At 56.6% G+C, this 18,923-nt stretch overlaps 5 protein-coding genes across 5 annotated transcripts; 3 read left to right on the forward strand and 2 right to left on the reverse strand.

Moving 5' to 3' along the window:
* The first annotated feature begins 3,180 nt into the window (after positions 1–3,180).
* CDEST_05880 (Putative aspartic peptidase A1 family, aspartic peptidase, active) lies at positions 3,181–5,660 on the forward strand. Its single transcript, XM_062922039.1, has 2 exons — positions 3,181–5,010; positions 5,082–5,660. Exons 1-2 carry the CDS (start codon positions 3,831–3,833, stop codon positions 5,252–5,254), a joined length of 1,353 nt encoding a protein of 450 aa, XP_062778090.1. The 5' UTR covers positions 3,181–3,830; the 3' UTR covers positions 5,255–5,660.
* A 285-nt stretch (positions 5,661–5,945) lies between these two features.
* Positions 5,946–6,881, reverse strand: CDEST_05881 (uncharacterized protein; the record flags this gene model as incomplete). Its single annotated transcript, XM_062922040.1, has 4 exons — positions 5,946–5,972; positions 6,029–6,423; positions 6,746–6,808; positions 6,863–6,881. The coding sequence occupies 4 exons, from the start codon at positions 6,879–6,881 to the stop codon at positions 5,946–5,948; spliced, it is 504 nt and encodes a 167-aa protein (XP_062778091.1).
* Positions 6,882–9,049: 2,168 nt separating this feature from the next.
* Positions 9,050–10,989, reverse strand: CDEST_05882 (Putative aminotransferase class V domain, pyridoxal phosphate-dependent transferase, major). The gene is made up of 2 exons (XM_062922041.1): positions 10,568–10,989; positions 9,050–10,487 (listed from the first exon to the last, which is right to left on the reverse strand). The coding sequence occupies exons 1-2, from the start codon at positions 10,677–10,679 to the stop codon at positions 9,226–9,228; spliced, it is 1,374 nt and encodes a 457-aa protein (XP_062778092.1). The 5' UTR covers positions 10,680–10,989; the 3' UTR covers positions 9,050–9,225.
* A 1,367-nt stretch (positions 10,990–12,356) lies between these two features.
* CDEST_05883 (Putative glycoside hydrolase, family 3, glycoside hydrolase family 3 domain, immunoglobulin) lies at positions 12,357–16,507 on the forward strand. Its single transcript, XM_062922042.1, has 3 exons — positions 12,357–14,050; positions 14,123–15,500; positions 15,564–16,507. Exons 1-3 carry the CDS (start codon positions 13,631–13,633, stop codon positions 15,995–15,997), a joined length of 2,232 nt encoding a protein of 743 aa, XP_062778093.1. The 5' UTR covers positions 12,357–13,630; the 3' UTR covers positions 15,998–16,507.
* Positions 16,508–17,155: 648 nt separating this feature from the next.
* CDEST_05884 (Putative glycine zipper 2TM domain-containing protein) lies at positions 17,156–18,923 on the forward strand. Its single transcript, XM_062922043.1, has one exon. The coding sequence runs from the start codon at positions 18,182–18,184 to the stop codon at positions 18,866–18,868; it is 687 nt and encodes a 228-aa protein (XP_062778094.1). The 5' UTR covers positions 17,156–18,181; the 3' UTR covers positions 18,869–18,923.

Below are 18,923 nucleotides of genomic sequence, written 5' to 3' on the forward strand. Positions count from 1 at the left end.
CGGTGTGCGGCCCTCACAATATTTAACGTTGTTTACAATGCAGAGGTTGCCGTTTGAGGCGCACTTGGCAATTGCATCGCATCGTCCAGACCTCCACGACCACCACCACCACCACCACCACCACCGACACTTCAATCTCCAGACGGTGTCCAACCAGTGCCAACCTTGCCAATTCTCGTTCTATGATGCTTTTAGGTTGAATTCTAAAGTTGCCCTCTCAAACATGACAACTTTCTTCCATGTTTCCTGAGGCTTGCTCTCGTTCAGATGATGATGGAAGCCGAAGAGCCCACAATCGAATCCCTCACCCAGGGACACAGATTTACAGTTGATCTCATCTCCTCTTGGCCGCAGGGTCTGTCTTTCTCGCAACGTGACGAGCCCAACTACGGGTCGCCTTTTGTTTTGATTTTGCTAGGTAGTCCGACAGTGTCTATTCCAAAGCATGTACGGCGCATGTACGATGTACAGCGCATCGACAGAAGTGTGGCCCACGGATGAAATCGACTCACACAATACAGGTACATTGTACCCTCTATTGCCTCCCCCTCCTCTTTCCCCTTAGTCTGATCGGCTGCGGGGAGGGAGGATTCATCCGGTGCCGACTTCTCGGTCGGAGATGAGGGAGGCGGTCTGCTTACTACCAGTGTCGGACGTTCAAGGTGAAGTGCATCAGCTGCTGTCACAAGGGTGAAGTGGAAACACGTCTGAGTTGTGTTCACTCAGCTAGACCACCTTGCGTTTCTAGAATTCCTTGTAAGGCAGACGGCTATTGCAAATTGTGCAACAAGGCCTTACTGTCTGCGACGCCTCACATCTCATTCAAATATGGGCATCTCATTTGCTATTTACTCCAAATCACTCGGCGTCCGGCCCCTCAGGCCATGCAACCCCTTGCTGGATGGATGCATGCTCAAGGCGTTCGTTGGATTGCACTATGCTGCTCTTGTAGTGTGAGTAGTGTACGTATATACGATGTACAGACAGACCTCGCCCGGGACAGCACTTGCGCCGCTCGGAACATTGAGCCGCTCGGAGGTGGCTTTGCTGCTGGGATTACCGCCGCTCGATGCTGTCTCAGAATGTTCGGCAGCCCGTTTCAGGGCCTGTCAGCCTGTCCACTTAGAGGCGTCCACCAACGAGGAGGCGAGGGACTGTGAGAAGTCCCCTCCCACCATCATCATCATCATCACCACCACGGGGACTGACCCGGACGGGCCATGGCCACCATCGACCGATCAGCACTCGTTACGTCTCTCGGAGTCGCGGTGACGCCGACCTGAACCACCGGTGCGCGCCGTCTAACCGGGAATACGTCAGCGGGCTTGCCGAGTTGCCGCTCCGTCTCTCTCCCTTGATCGGCCTGGCCATGGAGGAGTCAGTCGTCTTTCTCGCGAAACGATGGGCAGAAAGAGATGGGGGGAAACAGAACACATGCGCTCGTTCCAACCATGCAGCGGGAGGCGCCCGTCAATTACATGTCACACTCGCGAAAGCCACGGCTGGCTCTACGCTGGTAAGTCCGAGTGTCGCAAACAATGTTAGTTTTGGCTTCAGAAGCTCCGAACCCACACTTGTTTCTCCTTCGTCCGAGCTCTCTGGACCTCCACGGTGAATTGTCTTCGGTGTCCCTCTTCTGCAAACACCCAAAGCTTAGTACGCCAAGCATTTATCGAGGCCCGTACACTAGCCCACAAGACAGATCGCCCTTGGCAAAAGAAGGAAAAGTCTCCATTTGCCCAACAGGTTCCAGTAGTCATCCAAGCGCCGCGAGGCTTAGCTAGCGACGGGAGAGCACCCACGGGGATCACTGAAACGCCAAGTGGAAACAACTGTGAACGCTGACTTGCACACTACGCTTCTACAGTCTCCAGCAGAGAGAGGGAGCCGCCAATGACGAGATGCGCCTGGGATGTTAAGATACAGTCAGTCACACGTCTTCCCTCGAACGCGCCGTCGTACTAGAACTGCCCATCTTTTCGCCGCTCTCCCGCGCTCGACCCCCCTCCCCTGCCGGTCCTGACGTTACCGCGATTCCAGGATGTCGCTTGTTGCATTCACGGGAATACCCTCCCACCCTGCCTTTCGTTTCCAAATGCCAACACCCCAGGGGGGGGCTAGAAGATGTTACCCGGTTCGTTCTGGAGAGAAATGGAGGGGTTACCGCCTGACGCTTGCGACCAAGAATAGCATCAACGCAGCTTTCCTCGCGTCCTCGTCGGATATTCGCCATCCCCTTCCTTTGTCAATGTTTTGTCTGATAAAAGAGCCACCCCAAGTCGACGTCGGCGGAAGCCAGCATCCGGCATCCAGCTTTGCTTTCAAACTGCTGCCCAAGAATTGGAATAAGATGCTGTGGAGAAGGACGTGGGACAGTTTCTCTACATGCTACGTCGTCAAAATGCTTAGCCACGTGTACTTGGCCCAAACAGGCCTATGCAACATCGGAACCAGCTCGGCTCACCGACTCCGTCCTGTGGAGAAGTGATGAGCAACACGTTTGGCCATCTGCGGCAGGATTGAAGAGATACATTGGCCTGGCAAGCTGTTGCCAGGGCCTCTCTAGGGCTGCGTGCTGAGTATCTGGCGGCCGGGGAAAGCGTTGACACTAGGGAAGTTGACAGCGCCGCCTCCGTCTTAGCGTTCGCTTCTTGCCAGAGCCAGATCGACGGCATCTAGATTCCGACACGCTGCATCGTCCTTATGTCTTGTTTACGAAGGGACCCGGATCAAATTGACAGAGATTGATCAATCTGGCGGAGTAATCACGCCTAGACGACTCGAAATAAAGCTAAACGAGAACTCGAGCCGACGGCTCGCCGGTTTCCATTTTGTCCATGAGACTTTACATTCGAAGCACAAAATCTCTTGGCTATATCTCTGTCTGTGTCTCTCAGACCTCTCGACTCTACCTACTGGCTGCGCCGTATTCAAACAGAAAGCGAGGTGTGAGAAACCGCCTCTTCCACCACAACTTCCCACACACACATACACACATGCACACACACACTTGAAATCCCCCTGCGCTAGCCTCCCGGCACCGATCGGCCGGTATCCCTGCTTTGGATCACGGCTTGGCTGACTGTGGGGTAAGGGGACTGCCCTGCCTGGAAGTCTGTGACCGATCGTCCTTCGTCGACGTATTCGCACAATGCCCAAAACATGCTACCAGGTCCTCCACCACGTTGCCGCAACTCACGTCTTGGAATCCCGGCTGGCGGGATGGGGGCTCTGGCTTTTCTCACTCACTCACACTCTCTCTGAGTCTCATCCCCACCCTCGCTCGTTCGACCGGTTCGACGCTAGATCCGTCCATCCCGGGTTTGGCCTGGCTCAACGTGGACGCGCACGCTCCTTGCTGGCCGGGACATTCTGTGACCAGGGCATCACAACTTGAGACTTGGCCCGCCTGCAGCCTCCAAGCACCGGAGCGCACGACGTCGTCGTCCCATTCTTTTGCAACATGTATAATCCTCGCTACCTGAGCTATGAGCAGACCACCGGCCCATCTCCTAAGTTTTCGGCGTTGAACATTAACTCGGGCCTGTCCTCCTCTTCTTCTTCTCGTCTTCCCGACCCGGCTTGTCATTCATCTTCTTTTTATGTCATCTCGCTGTTCCCTCCCTCCCCCCATTCCCTCTTCGCACCGTCACCAGCTTACGTTCCTTGACGAAGACTCTTTAATTTCTTATCCTGAGGGCTCCTGGTGATAGTCCCTCGTCCGTCCCTTCATTCTTAGCAAAGAGCCGCCTGGTGTGGCCTGTGTTTTCTTATACCTTTGTTTCTAGAGCTGTACATCTGGTGACGGACGAACCACACATAAAACAGAAATGGAGTCGACATCATTGCGGTCGCTGGTCCTCTACGGCCTGTTGGCGACCTTTGCCGACGCCTCTCCGGTCGAGAAGCGGGCTAATCTCCAGAAACGAGGACACTTCCTCGTGCCCCGAGTGCTCAACGAGAACTTCGAGGGCCACAACGGACCGAGGCAACTGCTTAAGACGTATCGCAAGTATAGCATGCCTATTCCTCAGGGTCTGCTGGATGCCATGGCCGCCCAGGAAGCCAAGAACCCGGCGCCCGCCCAGGCTGAGGGATTCAAGTCGCTTGCCGCCGGCGCAACGAACCAGAGCGCCGCCCCTGGCCAACCCGGAACCGGTCTCGTCACCGCCACCCCGATCCGCAACGACGTCGAGTACGTCTCGCCCATCAAGATTGGCGGCCAGGAGGTCAACGTCGACTTCGACAGCGGTTCTTCCGACCTCTGGGTCTTCACCTCCATGCTCGACACCCAGTCCCAGACAGGCCACCAGTTGTACGACCCGAGCAAGAGCCAGGGCGCCAAGATGCTCCAGGGACAGCAGTTCAGCATCAGATACGGTGATGGCTCCGGCGCCCAGGGCGTTGTGGGAACCGACGTCGTTGATATTGGCGGCGCCGTCGTTCAGGAGCAGGCCATCGAGATGGCCACCGCCGTCTCACAGCAGTTCGTCCAGGATACCGCCAACAACGGTCTCCTGGGCCTCGCCTTCTCCAAGCTCAACACCGTCAAGCCTACGGCCCAAAAGACCTTTTTCGACAACGTCATGCCCAGTCTTGCCGAGCCCGTCTTTACAGCCGACCTCCGCAAGAAGTCCGTCGGCGCCTACGAGTTTGGCCGCATCGACAGCTCAAAGTTCACCGGCCAGATGGCCTGGATCCCCATCAACACCACCACCGGTTTCTGGCAGTTCACTAGCGAGAAGTTCGCCGTCGCTGGCGGCGAAGTCCAGATGGGCACGGCCGGCGCCCAGGCCATCGCCGACACGGGAACGACGCTCATCCTCGCCAACCCGCCCATGGTCCAGGCCTACTACCAGCAGGTCCAGGGCGCCAAGCAAGACCAGAACGTCGGCGGCGTCACCTTCCCCTGTGATGCCCAGCTTCCCGATCTCATGATGGACATTGGCGGCGTCTACATGGCCCGCGTCAAGGGTAGCGATATCAACTTTGCCCAGGTCAATGCTCAGAGTAAGTCTTTCTTCGCTGCACCTAACTCAACCCCCCCCCTCATCTGATCCAACACTGACACCCGGGATCAGCTTGTTTCGGCGGTCTTCAGGCCACGACCTCCAAGCTCCAGATCTATGGCGACATTCTGTTCAAGTCGCAGTTCGTCGCCTTCAACGGCGGCAACATGTCCATCGGCATGGCGGAGCACATCGTCAACAGCCAACAGGCCGGCGCAGCCACCGCACCCGGCGCAGCGGCGTAAGCATTGACACACTTGTGCGGCAATCTTCATTTCTTTTGGCATTAGGATTCACTTGTTTTTTTCGTGTCCAGGGAAAACAACAACAACGCCGGCTCGAAGACGTCCGGAAGTGAGAGGTCGACGAGGGCCGCCATGGGAGGAGGGTTAATGGTCGTCCTCCAAGCTTTGTTAATTGCTGTGGTCATTGGCGTCTGAGATCGGACTGCACAAAAGACACATTCGATTTTCTTCTCCTACAACTGTTACATCTAAATAACAACGGGACCTACATGGGTCAATCTCATTCTAGCTTAGATATTCTCTGAGCTCTCTAGCCGGCATAGTAAATGAATGGCATTGTGATTGGAAAGCACTGTTGCTCGCTTCACTCCGATTTGTTTAGACTTCACCCGACTCATTTGGCGACATCTTGGGCCTCGACCTTGTATTCTTGTTTCTCCACCCTTTTACACAGCTCCTTCCTTAATATTGTTGCCAACCCACTTAAAGCCGCCGCCTGGTACCTTCTCGGCAAGAACCAGCGAGTACCGTTTGCCCGTTGACCTCGCCGCCGGCGTCCAGATACTTGGCGAGAACGATCAATGGGCTACGTCCCCGACCTCCTGTTCAAACTCTACTCATCATCCGAGTACTGGATGAGATCTTCGTCGATGTCCATAGCCTCAGGGGCCAGGGTTGCCCCTGGACACCCTCAGACGGGGGAGCGCGGGGGGCGGTTCTTCTATGTAGAGTGATTAGAGAAGTTGAAAGAACAGGAGATAGTGTATGACATACCTTCCGGAGGCCGTTTTGCAGGTGAGGGACCCTCTGTGGTGTTCTGCGGCAGAAAGTCCCTCTGCAGGTGAGGTTGTTCTGTGAGAGAGGGACCCTCTGCAGAAGGGGGCTGTTCTGTAGGAGATGACCCCCTGCCGGAGAGGGTCGTCCTGCTGGGAAGATTCCTCTACAGGAGAGGGTTGTTCTGTGGGAGGGGACCCTCTGTGGGAGAGAGTTGTTCTGCTGGGAAGAGCCCTCTGCAGGAGAGGGACCCTTGGTAGATGAGGGCACCTCTGCGGGAGAGGGTCTCTCTGCAGGTGAGGATATTCTGTGGGAAGAGGGCCATCTGCAGTTGAGGTTGTTTTGTATGAGAGAGGGCTGTTCTGTAGGTGAGGGCCCCTCTGCGGGATGGGTTGCTGGACAAGAAATTAGGAGTGAACAGACATGAGAGGAAGAATGATGGCATACCGAGTCGATCTCTTCCTCCAAGAGAGCAATCTGCTTCCGCAGGAGGCAAAAACTTTTACTATCTTGTTGCCCCCGTGCCACCCCCCACCCCTCCTTCCCTTTTCAATATACCTCCATCGACCACAAAAGAGCTTCCCAAGCCAGACCTGAGCGGGACAGTGCTGTTCTGCGGAAGGGGGTCGTTCTTCGAGAGAGTATTCCTTATTCGGGATGGGTTGCTAGGCAAGAAATTAGGAATGAACAGGCATCGTAGGAAGCATAGTGACACACGGAATTGAGCTCCTCCTCGGGTAGCTCGATCTGCTTCTGTAACAGACGAAGACGCTCTATTAGCTGTTTACTATTGTTGTTAGCAATTGTATTCACGCATAATCAAGGAACGTAGACTTATACTTCGCCTTGACATCTGCTTTGAGTCGTGGTGGCCCTATGTGACCACCACAACCCCTGTTGCCGCCGCTGGCAAAGTAATGCTGAACATACCGTTAGAATCATGCCGAGGAAGACGCTTCCAAGAATGCTCTTATCGTTGTATGTGTACGTGTGTGTGAGAGGGAGAGAGGGAGAAGGACGGGGGGGTGGGAAAACGGGCGTGGCGCCCGCTTGGGGGAAGGACCGCCCCCGAGGGGGTTGTCCTCCTTCCCGCCGAAGCAACAGTCAAGGACTGTTCGCAAAGGATTTTAGAGCGGTAACTCGGTAATGATTACTCTTCTGGTTTACTGAGAGGAAGGGAGGGAGCGGTATGTGTATGCGAGAGAGATGGGCACGAGCTTGTTGCCCCGTGCCACCCTCTCCCTTTTTGACTGACCTCCATCGACTACCACCGAAGAGCCTCTCAATCCAGGATTTACAGGAGCTCTACCTACGCAGCGCTGGTGCCTGCGATTTCTTACGGGGCCAGTCCGTCACTGTGGCACGGAACGTGATGGTCCCTTCAATCTTGTAGTTGGCCTTGAAGTGGGCAACAAACGCACAGAAGTTGAAACTTTGAGAGGCAGAAAACACGTCTATAATTGAAATTTTTGAACAACTAACAACATAACAACAGGGCTATGTGCCCGTCTACTCATCATCCGCTCAGGGGCCGTTCTGCTGGGGGGCACCGTTCTGCTGGGGGGCACCGTTCTGCTGGGGGGGGCCGCTCTGCTGGAGGGGAACGTTCTGCTGGAGGGGGCCGTTCTGCTGGTCGGGGCCGCTCTGCTGGGCGGGGCCGCTCTGCTGGAGGGGGGCGTTCTGCTGGGCGGGGCCGTTCTGCTGGGCGGGGCCGTTCTGCTGGGCGGGGCCGTTCTGAGGAACAGGACGCTAGACAGAAAGTTATTAGGAATGTGGCACAGCAGGAAGCATGGTAACGTACGGAGAGGAGCTCCCCCTCGAGCTCCTCGATCTGCTTTCGCAGAAGACGAAGACGGTTTTTTAACTGTATGCCATTGTTGTCAGTAATTGTGTTCATGTATGCATAAACAAGAAACGTGGACTTACATTCCGTCGGGTCATCTGCTTCGGGTCGTGGTGGCCCCCGTGACCACCACGACCGCCGCGTCCGCCGCCGCGTCCGCCGCCGCATCCGCCGCCGCCGCCGCTCAGGCCGCCGGCAAAAGTAAGGTTGCCGTTGAATATGATTGGCTAAACATACTGTTAGAATCATGCCGAGGAAGGCGCTTCCAAAACCATTCTTACCATTGCGTGTGTGTGCGTGTGTGTGTGTGTGTGTGTGTGTGAGAGAGAGAGAGAGAGAGAGAGAGAGAGAGAGAGAGAGAAAGAGAGAGAGAGAGAGAGAGAGAGAGAGCGAGAAAGAGAGAGAGGGAGATAGAGAAAGAGAGGGATGGAGATGAAGATGGAGAGAGAGGGAGAGGGAGGGAGAGGGATGGAAGATATATGAGGGAAGACTGTGCGAGAGAACAAAAAATCTCAGGGGCAAAGTCACGGGGTTGTTTAATTCTGGGAAGGTACCTGTATCTTGGAAGGCACCAGTCTCTTGGAAGGCGCCTGTTTCTTAGAGAAGGTCCCTTCCTCTCTCAATTGCTGTGCTTTGGCAGATGCTGCGAACCTGCACTGGAAGGAAGGAACCCTTGGCACACCTGCTGTCTATGAAAAGTGTCGCGGACTGCAAGATTTTCGGGTTATGGTAATGTACACAGTGATCGTGGTAATTATCCTTGAGGTAGAAGGACTTGACAGCTTGCGAACCTGGGTACTGACGGGACATGAGCTTGCGTTTGACCATACTGACGCGATGGTATGACATTCTGTGCACGTTGAGAAACCCATGGCCACTTTGGGGCGTCAGACACTCCCAGGTACGTAAAGACATTCTCGACAGTCGCGGCAGAGGGTGTGCTTGGTTTGCGGGCGCTGGATCTGCCTTGATTCCGGCAGGCGTGAGAGGGTTGAGTGCGGAAGGAAGGCGTGCCGCTGGTGTGATGAAACTTGCTTGTATGTAGCTATGTATCGTCCGCGTTGTCACTTGATGAAACTTGCTTGTATGTAGCTATGTATCGTCCGCGTTGTCACTTGATGTCGACTGTTGCACATGTTAGGTAGGTAGCTTGATGCTGAGGGAAGGGGGATGGCACGGGGGCAATGAGTTCGTGACAATCAGTTCGTGAAGGCAAAAGCCACATTCACTTTCCTTCTCCTACAACTGTTAAATCCGAGTAAAAGTAGGACCTACATGGGTCAATCTCATTCTAGCTTAAATACTCTGAGCTCTCCGGCCAACATAGTAAACAAAGAGCTTATTTGGCACCCTCCTAGACCTTAACCTTGTATTCTTGTTTCGCCACCCTCTGACAGAGTTCCTTGATGGTGTTGCCAACCCACTCAAAATCCGTCTCGTCGAGGTATATCTGCGCCGAGATCCTCGAGTACCAGCGACCCTGGTGCCAAAATAGGGCGACGAATGTCTGGTACTCGTTCACCAGTGCCGAGAGCATCCAGTTGACAATGAGGGAAGCCTCCTTCTCCGGAACCGTGATCGTGCCGTCCGGGCCAACGGACAGGGTCTCGGCATCCGCCCCCATGACTATCGGCAGCGCGACGTTGACCATGGCGCACCTGGTCAGCGTTTCGGACTTGTTGTCCAGGATGAAGGTCCCCAGGATGGCGGCGACCTTCTTCCCGCCGTTTTTGGCCAGGGTCCAGAGGTACTCCATGATCTTGTCCTCGCCGCCGATGCTCTTGCGCCACTCGATGGAGTGCTTGACGCACAGGCTGGGGCTGTTGTCAAGCGTCGCCACGAAGCCGAACCTGGTCACGAAGGGCGGCTCGCCGCTCGGCGGGAGCGGGTTGTGGCGTTGCACACCGGTCCGAGGTACGTAGCTGTGCGAGGTTGGTATTGTAGAGGGCACGAGATGATGATTCCGTTCGGGGACATAGAAAACGCAACAAGCTCGGGGGGCTAATAGCCATTTATGGGCGTTGGAGACGAAGAAATCGGGGTCTACGGCGGCGATGTTGAGAGGCACCATTCCGACGCCCTGGGCACCGTCGACGAGGCTCAAGATGCCCAGCTCGCGGCACGCGGCGGTGACGGCCTCAAAGGGGAACCGGATGCCCGGCAGGCTGGAGACGACGTCGAAGAGGCAGATCTTGGGGCGCTTGCCTTCCGCATGGCTCTGAGCGACAGCGTCGCGGAAGAGGGCGACGATCTCGTCGTCCTCGAGAGGGTACGCCAAGGGGATGCTGCGGGAGGAGACGAGACTGAGGCGGGTGTCGACGATGTAGTCGATGGTCTTGGCGCAGCCGCCGTAGACGGTGGAGAAGTAGAGGATCTCGTCGAGGCCGTCGGGAGCCCAGATCAGGTTGCGGAGGACGGTGTTGATGCCCACGGTTGCGTTGGGGACGAAGACGGTGCAGTCGACTGGCGCGTTGATGAGATCGGCCACGGCCTGGCGAGATTCTTTGAGGTAGGTGTGGTACTCCCAGCGAATGAAAGGGTCGGGGCGTGCTTCGGCCTTGTCTTGGTAAGAGCGAAGGACGGTTTGGATGTGACGGGGGATGGTGCCGAAGGAGCCTTGGAAGGAAGGAGAGTCGGGCAGTGTTAGTTGAGTTGATGAGAAGGGTTGGTCGGTCGTTCGTGGGACGGGGGCATACCGTGGTTCATGTTGTGGTAAGCTGGGTCAATGAGAAATTCCTTCAACATTGGCTTGCCGAAAGGGATGGAGCTCAGCTGAAGCTGGCTCGTTTCCTTGACGAGATCGCCCATGATGCAGATGCTCTCAGATGATAGTGAGGTTGATGGTTCTTCAAGTGGAGATGGATGAGTGATGCGCTCGGTTTGTGCAACAAGACAGTCGTTGAACAGTGATAGATATCAACCGAGTCGATTTGTGTTTTTCAACCAGCCGAGCAGGAAGCTTTTATCGCCGTTTGAAGGCATCTGATAAGTCGTCTTACTCTCAACGGCCTTGAGTCACTGTTGATACCGCTGTCGTTAGATAGCGAGTTGTTAGATAATGGAGCTCTCCCCCTCCGCACCCCCGGAGGACATGGGTTATTGGGAAATGTGGCCCGCTGCGACCCGCCAGGACTTCGGAATGATTGGCGTCTCTGCATGTCTCCTGTAGGGCGCGGGCCGGCAACAATTAGCTTTTGGGCTTAGTGTCATGGTGAACTGTGGAATGGGCTCGCGTCGCCGAGCCTAGCCGACGAGTGTTGGAGCTGAGTCGTTTGGAGTCTACTCATATCCATGGTGCAGCCGTTTCGGTGGGTTTTTTTGGCATGTGCCAGGAGATTTCAAGCGTGTTAAAGATTGAGGTTACGGGCTTGAGATTAGTGTCTAAGAAGTCACGAACCAACCCAACAATTGCTTCCAGCCGCCCAATTGATCTAAAGTCTTGAGCGTCGATAAGAATATGTCGGCTGGCACCACCTTGTCCTGCTCCAATGACCCATGCAAGTGAACGATGACTCTGAGTGAGCATGCCGAGGAGCTCAATCGGCAAGCCGGCTGCCAAGGACCATCATTGCAGGTATGTGTGACTCTTATTTCAAAGAGCGTTGTAACTATGTGGACATTTGCTGCAAGACCTGAAAGAAAAGAAAGCCTTGTTTGTCATTGAGTACCATCGGAATGACGGTGGTGCTGATTTCACGCACATTGGAATCAAGTGTATCCAGTGTTTGCTGCTAATAGTTGTTAGTCTATCTAGTTGCAGAAATTTTCATACAAATGCGGCGGACATAGCTCAGTTGGGAGAGCGTCAGACTGAAGTGAACTTCAATCATCTATAATCTGAAGGTCGTGTGTTCAATCCACACTGGCCGCATCCATTTTGCATTATTTTTGCTAATGCTCAGAAGCCCTGACTGCACACACACATTGGAGGCATGCTTTCTTACTTGTTAATAAGTTGCCTCCCTTCAAGTAACTTTCCTTGCAGAGCATTTAGTCCTGTCTGTGTCTTTTCTATTACACATAGATGATAATTCTTCCTATTGATTTGATGGGTTGGTTTTGACAGCTGGAATTACGAAGTCTATCCAACTTTCGTCTCTTCTCTCTTCAATATAGCATGCTTGACTTGCTTCTATCATGTACTACTTGCTGACGGTATGAAGTTACTGCAATATTGATTGCCTTGCTGTGGGGTCACTCACACCAATAATCTTGAGACTGTTCAACCCCCCCCCCCCTTTTAAGATGTTGTTGCACCACATACTTGCTGACTCCCAATAACCATGCTGTTTCTCTCGTACTAGGTCCAACTAAGTTTAAGCTTGAAGTTGCACAGAATGACAGTTTGAAACAGCCAATCGACGGAAGCACATGACGTTGCGTATAGATCCCGATCGCCACTGCAATCCTGGTTTATGACGGTCGTGGTCGTCCAACAGACATTACCGTAGGCCAGTGTCAGATAACAGGACAGAACGACGGCACATGGCAGCTGGGCCGGCGAGAACAAGCACGGAGAACACCGCCATCATCATTCATTGTTCATCAGGACTGCTGCGGGAAAGTTCATCCCTCTTCCTTCCCCTTTCGTTCCCTTTTGGAGAAAACTTAGAATAGGCCCCCAATCTCCGACACAGCCGTGCCCCCCCGCCCGGGGCCAAATGAGCGGCATGCCAACGCGGGGTTGCAAGCGGACCGGCACTTAATATGTCAAGATTTACAACGTCATCCACCGTTTCCACTGGGCCAGTTCGAATCAGACCAGACCAGACCAGACTAGCTGACGGTTTTTTTCTTCTCACTCTCACTCTCAATCTCTTTCTCTCCTTCTCTCACGCATACAACCGCCTCTTCGCAATTGGACGACGGCCAGCGATCGACCGATGTCCCCGAGTGACTAGCTATTCGCGGGAATTCATTCAGCCAGCATGAATATGCATAGGCATGGGCAGATTCACTCCTGGCCTACACTACTGCAACCGGCCCTTTTCCCCTCATTTCCCTGGGCCCATCGTCCGCATCAGCACCCCGGGCTCCCAAGAGATCGAATGCAACCCAACGAGCAGCGTCAATGTCACATGAGAAGCAAAACTGCCCTTCAATGTCGACAGGCAAGACGATTACTGAACCTGACGTTGCATTGTGAAGTGGCCGTTCAGAGTCGTCTTATGCCTACGTGAGGAACAATGGGAATTTGGCCATTGTAACGAACTCTCGAGCAGTCGGGAATCAATGGCTTCTTAAGTATCTCGGGCTGGGTGAGTGAGTGAGTGAGTGAGGGGTGGCTGATGTCAAGCCGCAGGATTCTGCCACCGAGCATTTCGCCCCTGGAAGAAATCTAACTTAACCGGACCGAGATACGTGGCCAAGAGGAAGCAATGCAGCTGGCAATATACCACCAACCTGTAGACTTTCGGAACCAGACATGTCCCTGCCGCGGGGCGTGGCATCATCAAGACAACCCGAGGCCGGCCCTAGCCCGGCCCAACTTGACCTTGCCGGATGGACGCCCTCCCTCCTGCTCGGCAGCTTGGCTGGACTGTCGGCGGGGTTCCAGCACGTTGAATGGTACAGATCGTCATTGCACGACCGGGCGGGGAAAAGGGGGAAGGGGCGGGGAGAGCTCGTGAGGCTTCAGACCGACATGCGTGGCGGAGGATGTATAAATAGGACGAAGGTGGCAGCAGGTGCATGGAGGAGTGTAGCACTGCTCTCTTCCAGCGTCACCTTTCACGACGGCCTATCCCCATTGAACCGAAATGCATCTCTCCAAGGTGGCATTCATCGCCGCGGCGACGACCCTCGCCGCCGCGCAAAACTCGACGGGCCCTCGCCGGTCCCCGGAATGGGACGCGGCATACGCCAAGGCCGAGACGGCGCTGCCCCGCCTGTCTCTGGACGAGAAGATCGGCATCGTCTCGGGCATCGGCTGGGGCAAGGGCCTCTGCGTCGGCAACACGTCGCCGGCCTCGTCCATCGGCTTCCCCTCCCTCTGCCTCCAGGACGGCCCGCTCGGCGTCCGCTACGCCAGCAACGTCACGGCCTTCGTGCCGGGCATCCAGGCGGCGGCGACATGGGACATTGACCTGATCCGCGAACGCGCCGCTCTCAAGGCCACCGAGGCCAGGGGCGTTGGCGTGCACGTCATGCTCGGGCCCGCGTGCGGCGCCTTGGGCAAGGTGAGTCGAGCTCCACATGCCTGATCATGATCCTAGCTTCCAGAACTAACCAGAGACGACAAACAACAACAGATCCCCAACGCCGGTAGAAACTGGGAGGGCTTCGGCCCCGACCCGTACCTCATGGGCGTGGCGACCAAGGAGACGATCGAGGGCATGCAGTCGGTGGGCGTGCAGGCGACGGCGAAGCACTACATCGCCAACGAGCAGGAGCTCAACCGGGAAACCATTTCTAGCAACGTCCCCGACCGAGCCATGCATGAGCTGTACCTCTGGCCGTTCGCCGAAGCCGTCCGGGCCAACGTGGCTTCCGTCATGTGCTCGTACAACAAGATCAACGGCACGTGGTCGTGCGAGAACGACGCCGTAATGAAGACGCTGCTCAAGCAGGAGCTCGGCTTCCCCGGCTACATCATGACGGACTGGTTCGCCACAACGGGCACCGTCAGCGGCGCCAACGCCGGGCTCGACATGATGATGCCCAACGCCAACTGGGCCAACGACCCAGACTCAGTTTGGTGGGGCCCGCGCCTCAAGGCGGCCGTTGAGAGCGGCCAGGTCTCGCTGTCGACCCTCGACGACAAGGTCCGCCGCATCCTCGCCGCCTGGTACCTCCTCGGCCAGGATCAGGGCGAATACCCCCCCGTGAACCTCGCCGCAGATGTGCAGGCCGACCATAAGCAGAACGTGCGCGCGACGGCCCGCGACGGCATCGTCCTCCTCAAGAACGATGGGGCCGTGCTGCCCCTGAAAGCCCCGCGCAAGATCGCCGTCGTCGGCTCCTCGGCCGTCAACAACCCGGACGGCATCAACGCCTGCTACGACCGCAGCTGCAACACGGGCACGCTTGGAATGGGTTGGGGATCAGGAACCGTTGACTACCCGTACCTTGTAGCGCCGCTGGACGCGATGCAGGAGCGGGCGGAGCGGGACGGCACCGAGGTGGTGGCGAGCAGCACGGACGACGGGCCGCAGGGGGCGGCGGCGGCGGCCGGCGCGGACGTGGTATTCGTCTTCGTCACGTCGGACTCGGGAGAAGGCTACATCAATGTAGATGGCAACCCTGGAGATAGACTCGATTTAAATCCCTGGCACGGAGGCAACGAGCTCGTGGAAGCGGTGGCGGCGGCCAACGACAACGTTGTGGTGGTGGTTCACAGTACCGGGCCCGTCATCCTCGAAGCCATCCTATCGCAACCGGGCGTCAAGGCCGTCGTGTGGGCCGGGCTCGGGTCGCAGGAGACGGGCAATGCGCTCGTCGACGTGCTCTGGGGCGCGACGAACCCCAACGGCAAGCTGCCGTACACCATCGGCAAAAGTGCCGCCGACTACGGCACCGCCGTGTCCCAGACGACTGAAGACAATTTTGGAGGCGAGGGCATCTTCATCGACTACAGGCACTTTGATTTCTTTGGCATCGAGCCGCGGTACGAGTTTGGTTTCGGACTGTGTAAGTTGGGGCGACTTCCGAGATAACCGATGTGAAATACGATGCTGAACAACAGACAAATAGCGTACACCAACTACACGTACTCGAACATCGGCGTCACGTCGACGGCGAAGGCCGGCCCCGCGGTCGGTCAGGTGGTGCCTGGCGGGCGGGCGGACCTCTTCGAGATCGCGGCGACGGTGACGGCGACGGTGACGAACACGGGCGGTGTGGCGGGCGCCGAGGTGGCGCAGCTGTACATCACGCTGCCGTCTAGCGCGCCCGAGTCGCCGCCGAAGCAGCTCCGCGGTTTCCAGAAGCTGCGGCTTGGCGTCGGCGAGTCGGGCACGGCGACGTTCCACCTGCGGCGCAAGGATCTGAGCTACTGGGATGTCGGGCGGCAGAACTGGATCGTGCCGAGCGGCGCATTCACAGCGAGGGTTGGGGCGTCGAGCCGTAATCTCCCGCTGGAGGAGACGTTTGTTGTGTCGTCGTGCCAGTCGGCGCGTCTGCGGTGAGGGCGCGGGGTGTCGAGCAGAGGTCTCGGGGGGTGTTGGGTTCCGTAGCGACATGGTCTGACTTGTAGTAGCCGCCCACCCAACGACTAGAGGTGATATACATGGCTGAAAATGAACTTGATGAACCTTGGCCATACGCACTGCACAACAGAATGTTTTCCGGACAGAATCCCTCACGTGAGACATCGTGTCTCGTGAGTCCGCTGCGCAAACAAGTTTCACTGCGGTCCGAATGACACGCATCGTGGCTTGGCGGAAGATGACGCCGAAGTCCGGGGCTTCGCGTTCGGGAATGTGGGCGAGTATCCGGTCGACCATCCCTGTCCTGTATAGCGTGCGGGGCCGGAGCGAGGGTCGTGCTCGGGGAGCGGGGAGCATACAGGCAGAACATGTTTCGATTCGTTCTAGAAGGAAGCGGGGTGGGCGCATCTTCCGGGAAGAATGGAACATTGAGACCGAACCGGGCTCATGCCTGTCGTGAGTCAGGGCGTGAACAGAGGAAACCCTGTGGTGCGAGGCCGGGTCTGCCGTCTTGGCTTGTGAGTTATCGATGAGCCCGTGGAGAAGCGCGAAGATTAAGGTATTTGCGTTCAAAACATGACGTGGTGTGAGGTGAGAAAACGGCGGCGGAGACGTGAGCGGGTGAGGCTCGGCGTCTGATCCGAAGATGCTTTTCACGGGCGACTTGAGACAAAGGTTGGAGCTGTCCTTGCGCTCCTCAGAGTCTACCTACTTAGCCATGAGGAGCGATGAACGGCAGTTGAACAGAAAGTTGAATGAGGTCATAGGGGTAGGGGTGGCAGAACCCTCGTCGATTACTGTCGACGCCATTATTGCTGCTTTGAGAGAAACAAAAGTGAGTGAGATGTCAGATACCTACCTATCTTAGCCAGGTATCTGAGTGAAGAGTAAGTCTGTCTGAAATGAGAAGGAAGAGAAGAGCGAGAGCGCCGGACTCGCCGAGGCATATCATCGGAACGTATCCGTACTCTATCCTGCTCTGTATCCGTACGGTACGGCACATCAACACCGAAAAGAAAGCCGACCACTCAGGGAAAGTGGGGTCACATGGCTATGGGGCTTAGCGCACCGCCTCCCCCGAACTCTCTCCCAAGCCTCAACACCCAAGCTGCGTTGTGCTCTTCCCATCCACATTCTCCTCCGAATACAGGAGTGTACGAGTTGCGTGTCAGTGTAAACCCCGGTCGGCAATCTCGCATCTCCCCCGCCTAGCTAGTGAACGATTCGTCACATCGGCACCGGGGTTGCTATTACCACTACCTACGGTAGAGTCATATCCAAACGGCCCTCACTCCTGTCTGCCGAATTCTACCCTGCAGACCTCAAAATAAGCAACAAACAAGCAAACGTAGGCAGGGGTGGGTGCCGCTGCAGAAGAACACACCCACATCATCACAGGGGAAGATAGTAGGGTCACTCCAGTACGTACTAACTCGAAACCGTTCGAGCCTCCTCACTCAGCATGATGAGGGCACATCAGACGTCTCTTCCACATAGAGACAACACCGCAGAGAGAGACCCCCCCGTGACGAGTCCCGAAGACTCGGTATCATGACCGCCTGTCTCGGTACTAGCGCCGCCAGGCCAGCCGCTCGTCAAGGCACGAACACGTCTTCCGCTGTGGTCCTCCCTCGGCTCTGTTGCTATGTCTAAGTGTGATGTAGATACACTGCTGGCGGGGTTCGCGTGTGGAGGAGGACGTGGAGGGATGGACCGTGTGTTGTGTACCTGGGCCATCTTACGCAACATGCCCCTCCCCTACAGTACGATAGCTCCGCCCCAGCGCGCAACGCCGGGATCCATCCATCATGCTTGGAAACTTTTAGGTTCTTCCCAGTAAGTCATGCCTTGTCTCGCGTGTGTCGCTTTTGGGATCTGCTCGGACTGTCTGCATCCTGGGACGATCGAGTTACTTAAGACGTCGTGTGCCCCTTCGTTCTTCGTGACGTCTTTTTTCGTTTCTCCTCCCACTCAACCAACACTCATCAAGTCGCCTCACATACGAAGTGTACTTACTTACACGCTCACGCACACACACACACACACACACACACACACACACACATTACACACCAAAAAGCACACAACACGCACCCAAACCATTCATCAATCATCCACCAACCAGTGCATTAGATAAACCAGAGCTTTACCTCAGTCGCCCCGATGTCAGCACAAGAGTACTACGGCGGCACCCGCCAAAACACCCACACTCCGGGCGGTTCTTCCTCCCGCGGCAGCCAATACCTCTCGGCCCCCCTCATAGACAAAGCCGGCTACCGCCCGCGCTCCGCAAGCTCCGACCGCCCTCGCTCCGGCTTCTCCTCCTCCTCCTCCCACCACCGCTCCCGCTCCACCGGCCCCGCCGGCTCCGACGCTCAACTCGGCGGCCAGGACGGCGAGCGCGGCCTCGTCTCCACTATCGGCGGCGGTGCCGCCGGCGGCTACGTCGGCAAGAAATTCCTCGGTGGCAAGCTCGGCGCCGTGGCCGGCGCGCTGGGCGGCGCCGTCGTCGCGAACAAGATCGAGCACAGGCTCAGCGGCAGCCACCACGGCAAGCAACACGGCCACCACCACGGTCATCACGGCCATCATGCACCCCCGCCTCCGCCGCCTCACCACTACGGCGGACGCTACGGCCACCACGGCCACCACGGACCCCCGCCCCCGCCCCCGCCGCACTTTGGCCCCCCGCACCACGGAAGCCACCACTCGTCCGGCGGCTTCAGCGGCCTGGTCGGTTCGTTAATGGGCGGGAGGAAGCACGACGACGGGCGCCACAGCCCTCCCCACCACGGAGGCCACCACGGTCATCACGGTCACCACGGCCACCACGGACACCATGGCTGGTAAAGCCTCTTGGTAGCCTCCTCTTATCTTTTTTCTGTCCTCCTTCTCTTTCTTCTCT

Source organism: Colletotrichum destructivum, chromosome 3, assembly GCF_034447905.1.
Source record: "Colletotrichum destructivum chromosome 3, complete sequence".
NCBI classification, from domain to species: domain Eukaryota; kingdom Fungi; phylum Ascomycota; class Sordariomycetes; order Glomerellales; family Glomerellaceae; genus Colletotrichum; species Colletotrichum destructivum.

Excerpts from the sequence above, each read along its gene's own strand:
- CDEST_05880 (XM_062922039.1), top strand. The coding sequence starts at position 3,831 with ATGGAGTCGACATCATTGCGGTCGCTGGTCCTCTACGGCCTGTTGGCG. Across the intron at positions 5,011-5,081 it reads TGCCCAGGTCAATGCTCAGA|CTTGTTTCGGCGGTCTTCAG; the intron begins GTAAGTCTTTCT and ends ACCCGGGATCAG.
- CDEST_05884 (XM_062922043.1), top strand. The coding sequence starts at position 18,182 with ATGTCAGCACAAGAGTACTACGGCGGCACCCGCCAAAACACCCACACT.
- CDEST_05883 (XM_062922042.1), top strand. The coding sequence starts at position 13,631 with ATGCATCTCTCCAAGGTGGCATTCATCGCCGCGGCGACGACCCTCGCC. Across the intron at positions 14,051-14,122 it reads CGTGCGGCGCCTTGGGCAAG|ATCCCCAACGCCGGTAGAAA; the intron begins GTGAGTCGAGCT and ends AAACAACAACAG. Across the intron at positions 15,501-15,563 it reads CGAGTTTGGTTTCGGACTGT|CGTACACCAACTACACGTAC; the intron begins GTAAGTTGGGGC and ends ACAGACAAATAG.
- CDEST_05882 (XM_062922041.1), bottom strand. The coding sequence starts at position 10,679 with ATGGGCGATCTCGTCAAGGAAACGAGCCAGCTTCAGCTGAGCTCCATC. Across the intron at positions 10,488-10,567 it reads TTACCACAACATGAACCACG|GCTCCTTCGGCACCATCCCC; the intron begins GTATGCCCCCGT and ends CTTCCTTCCAAG.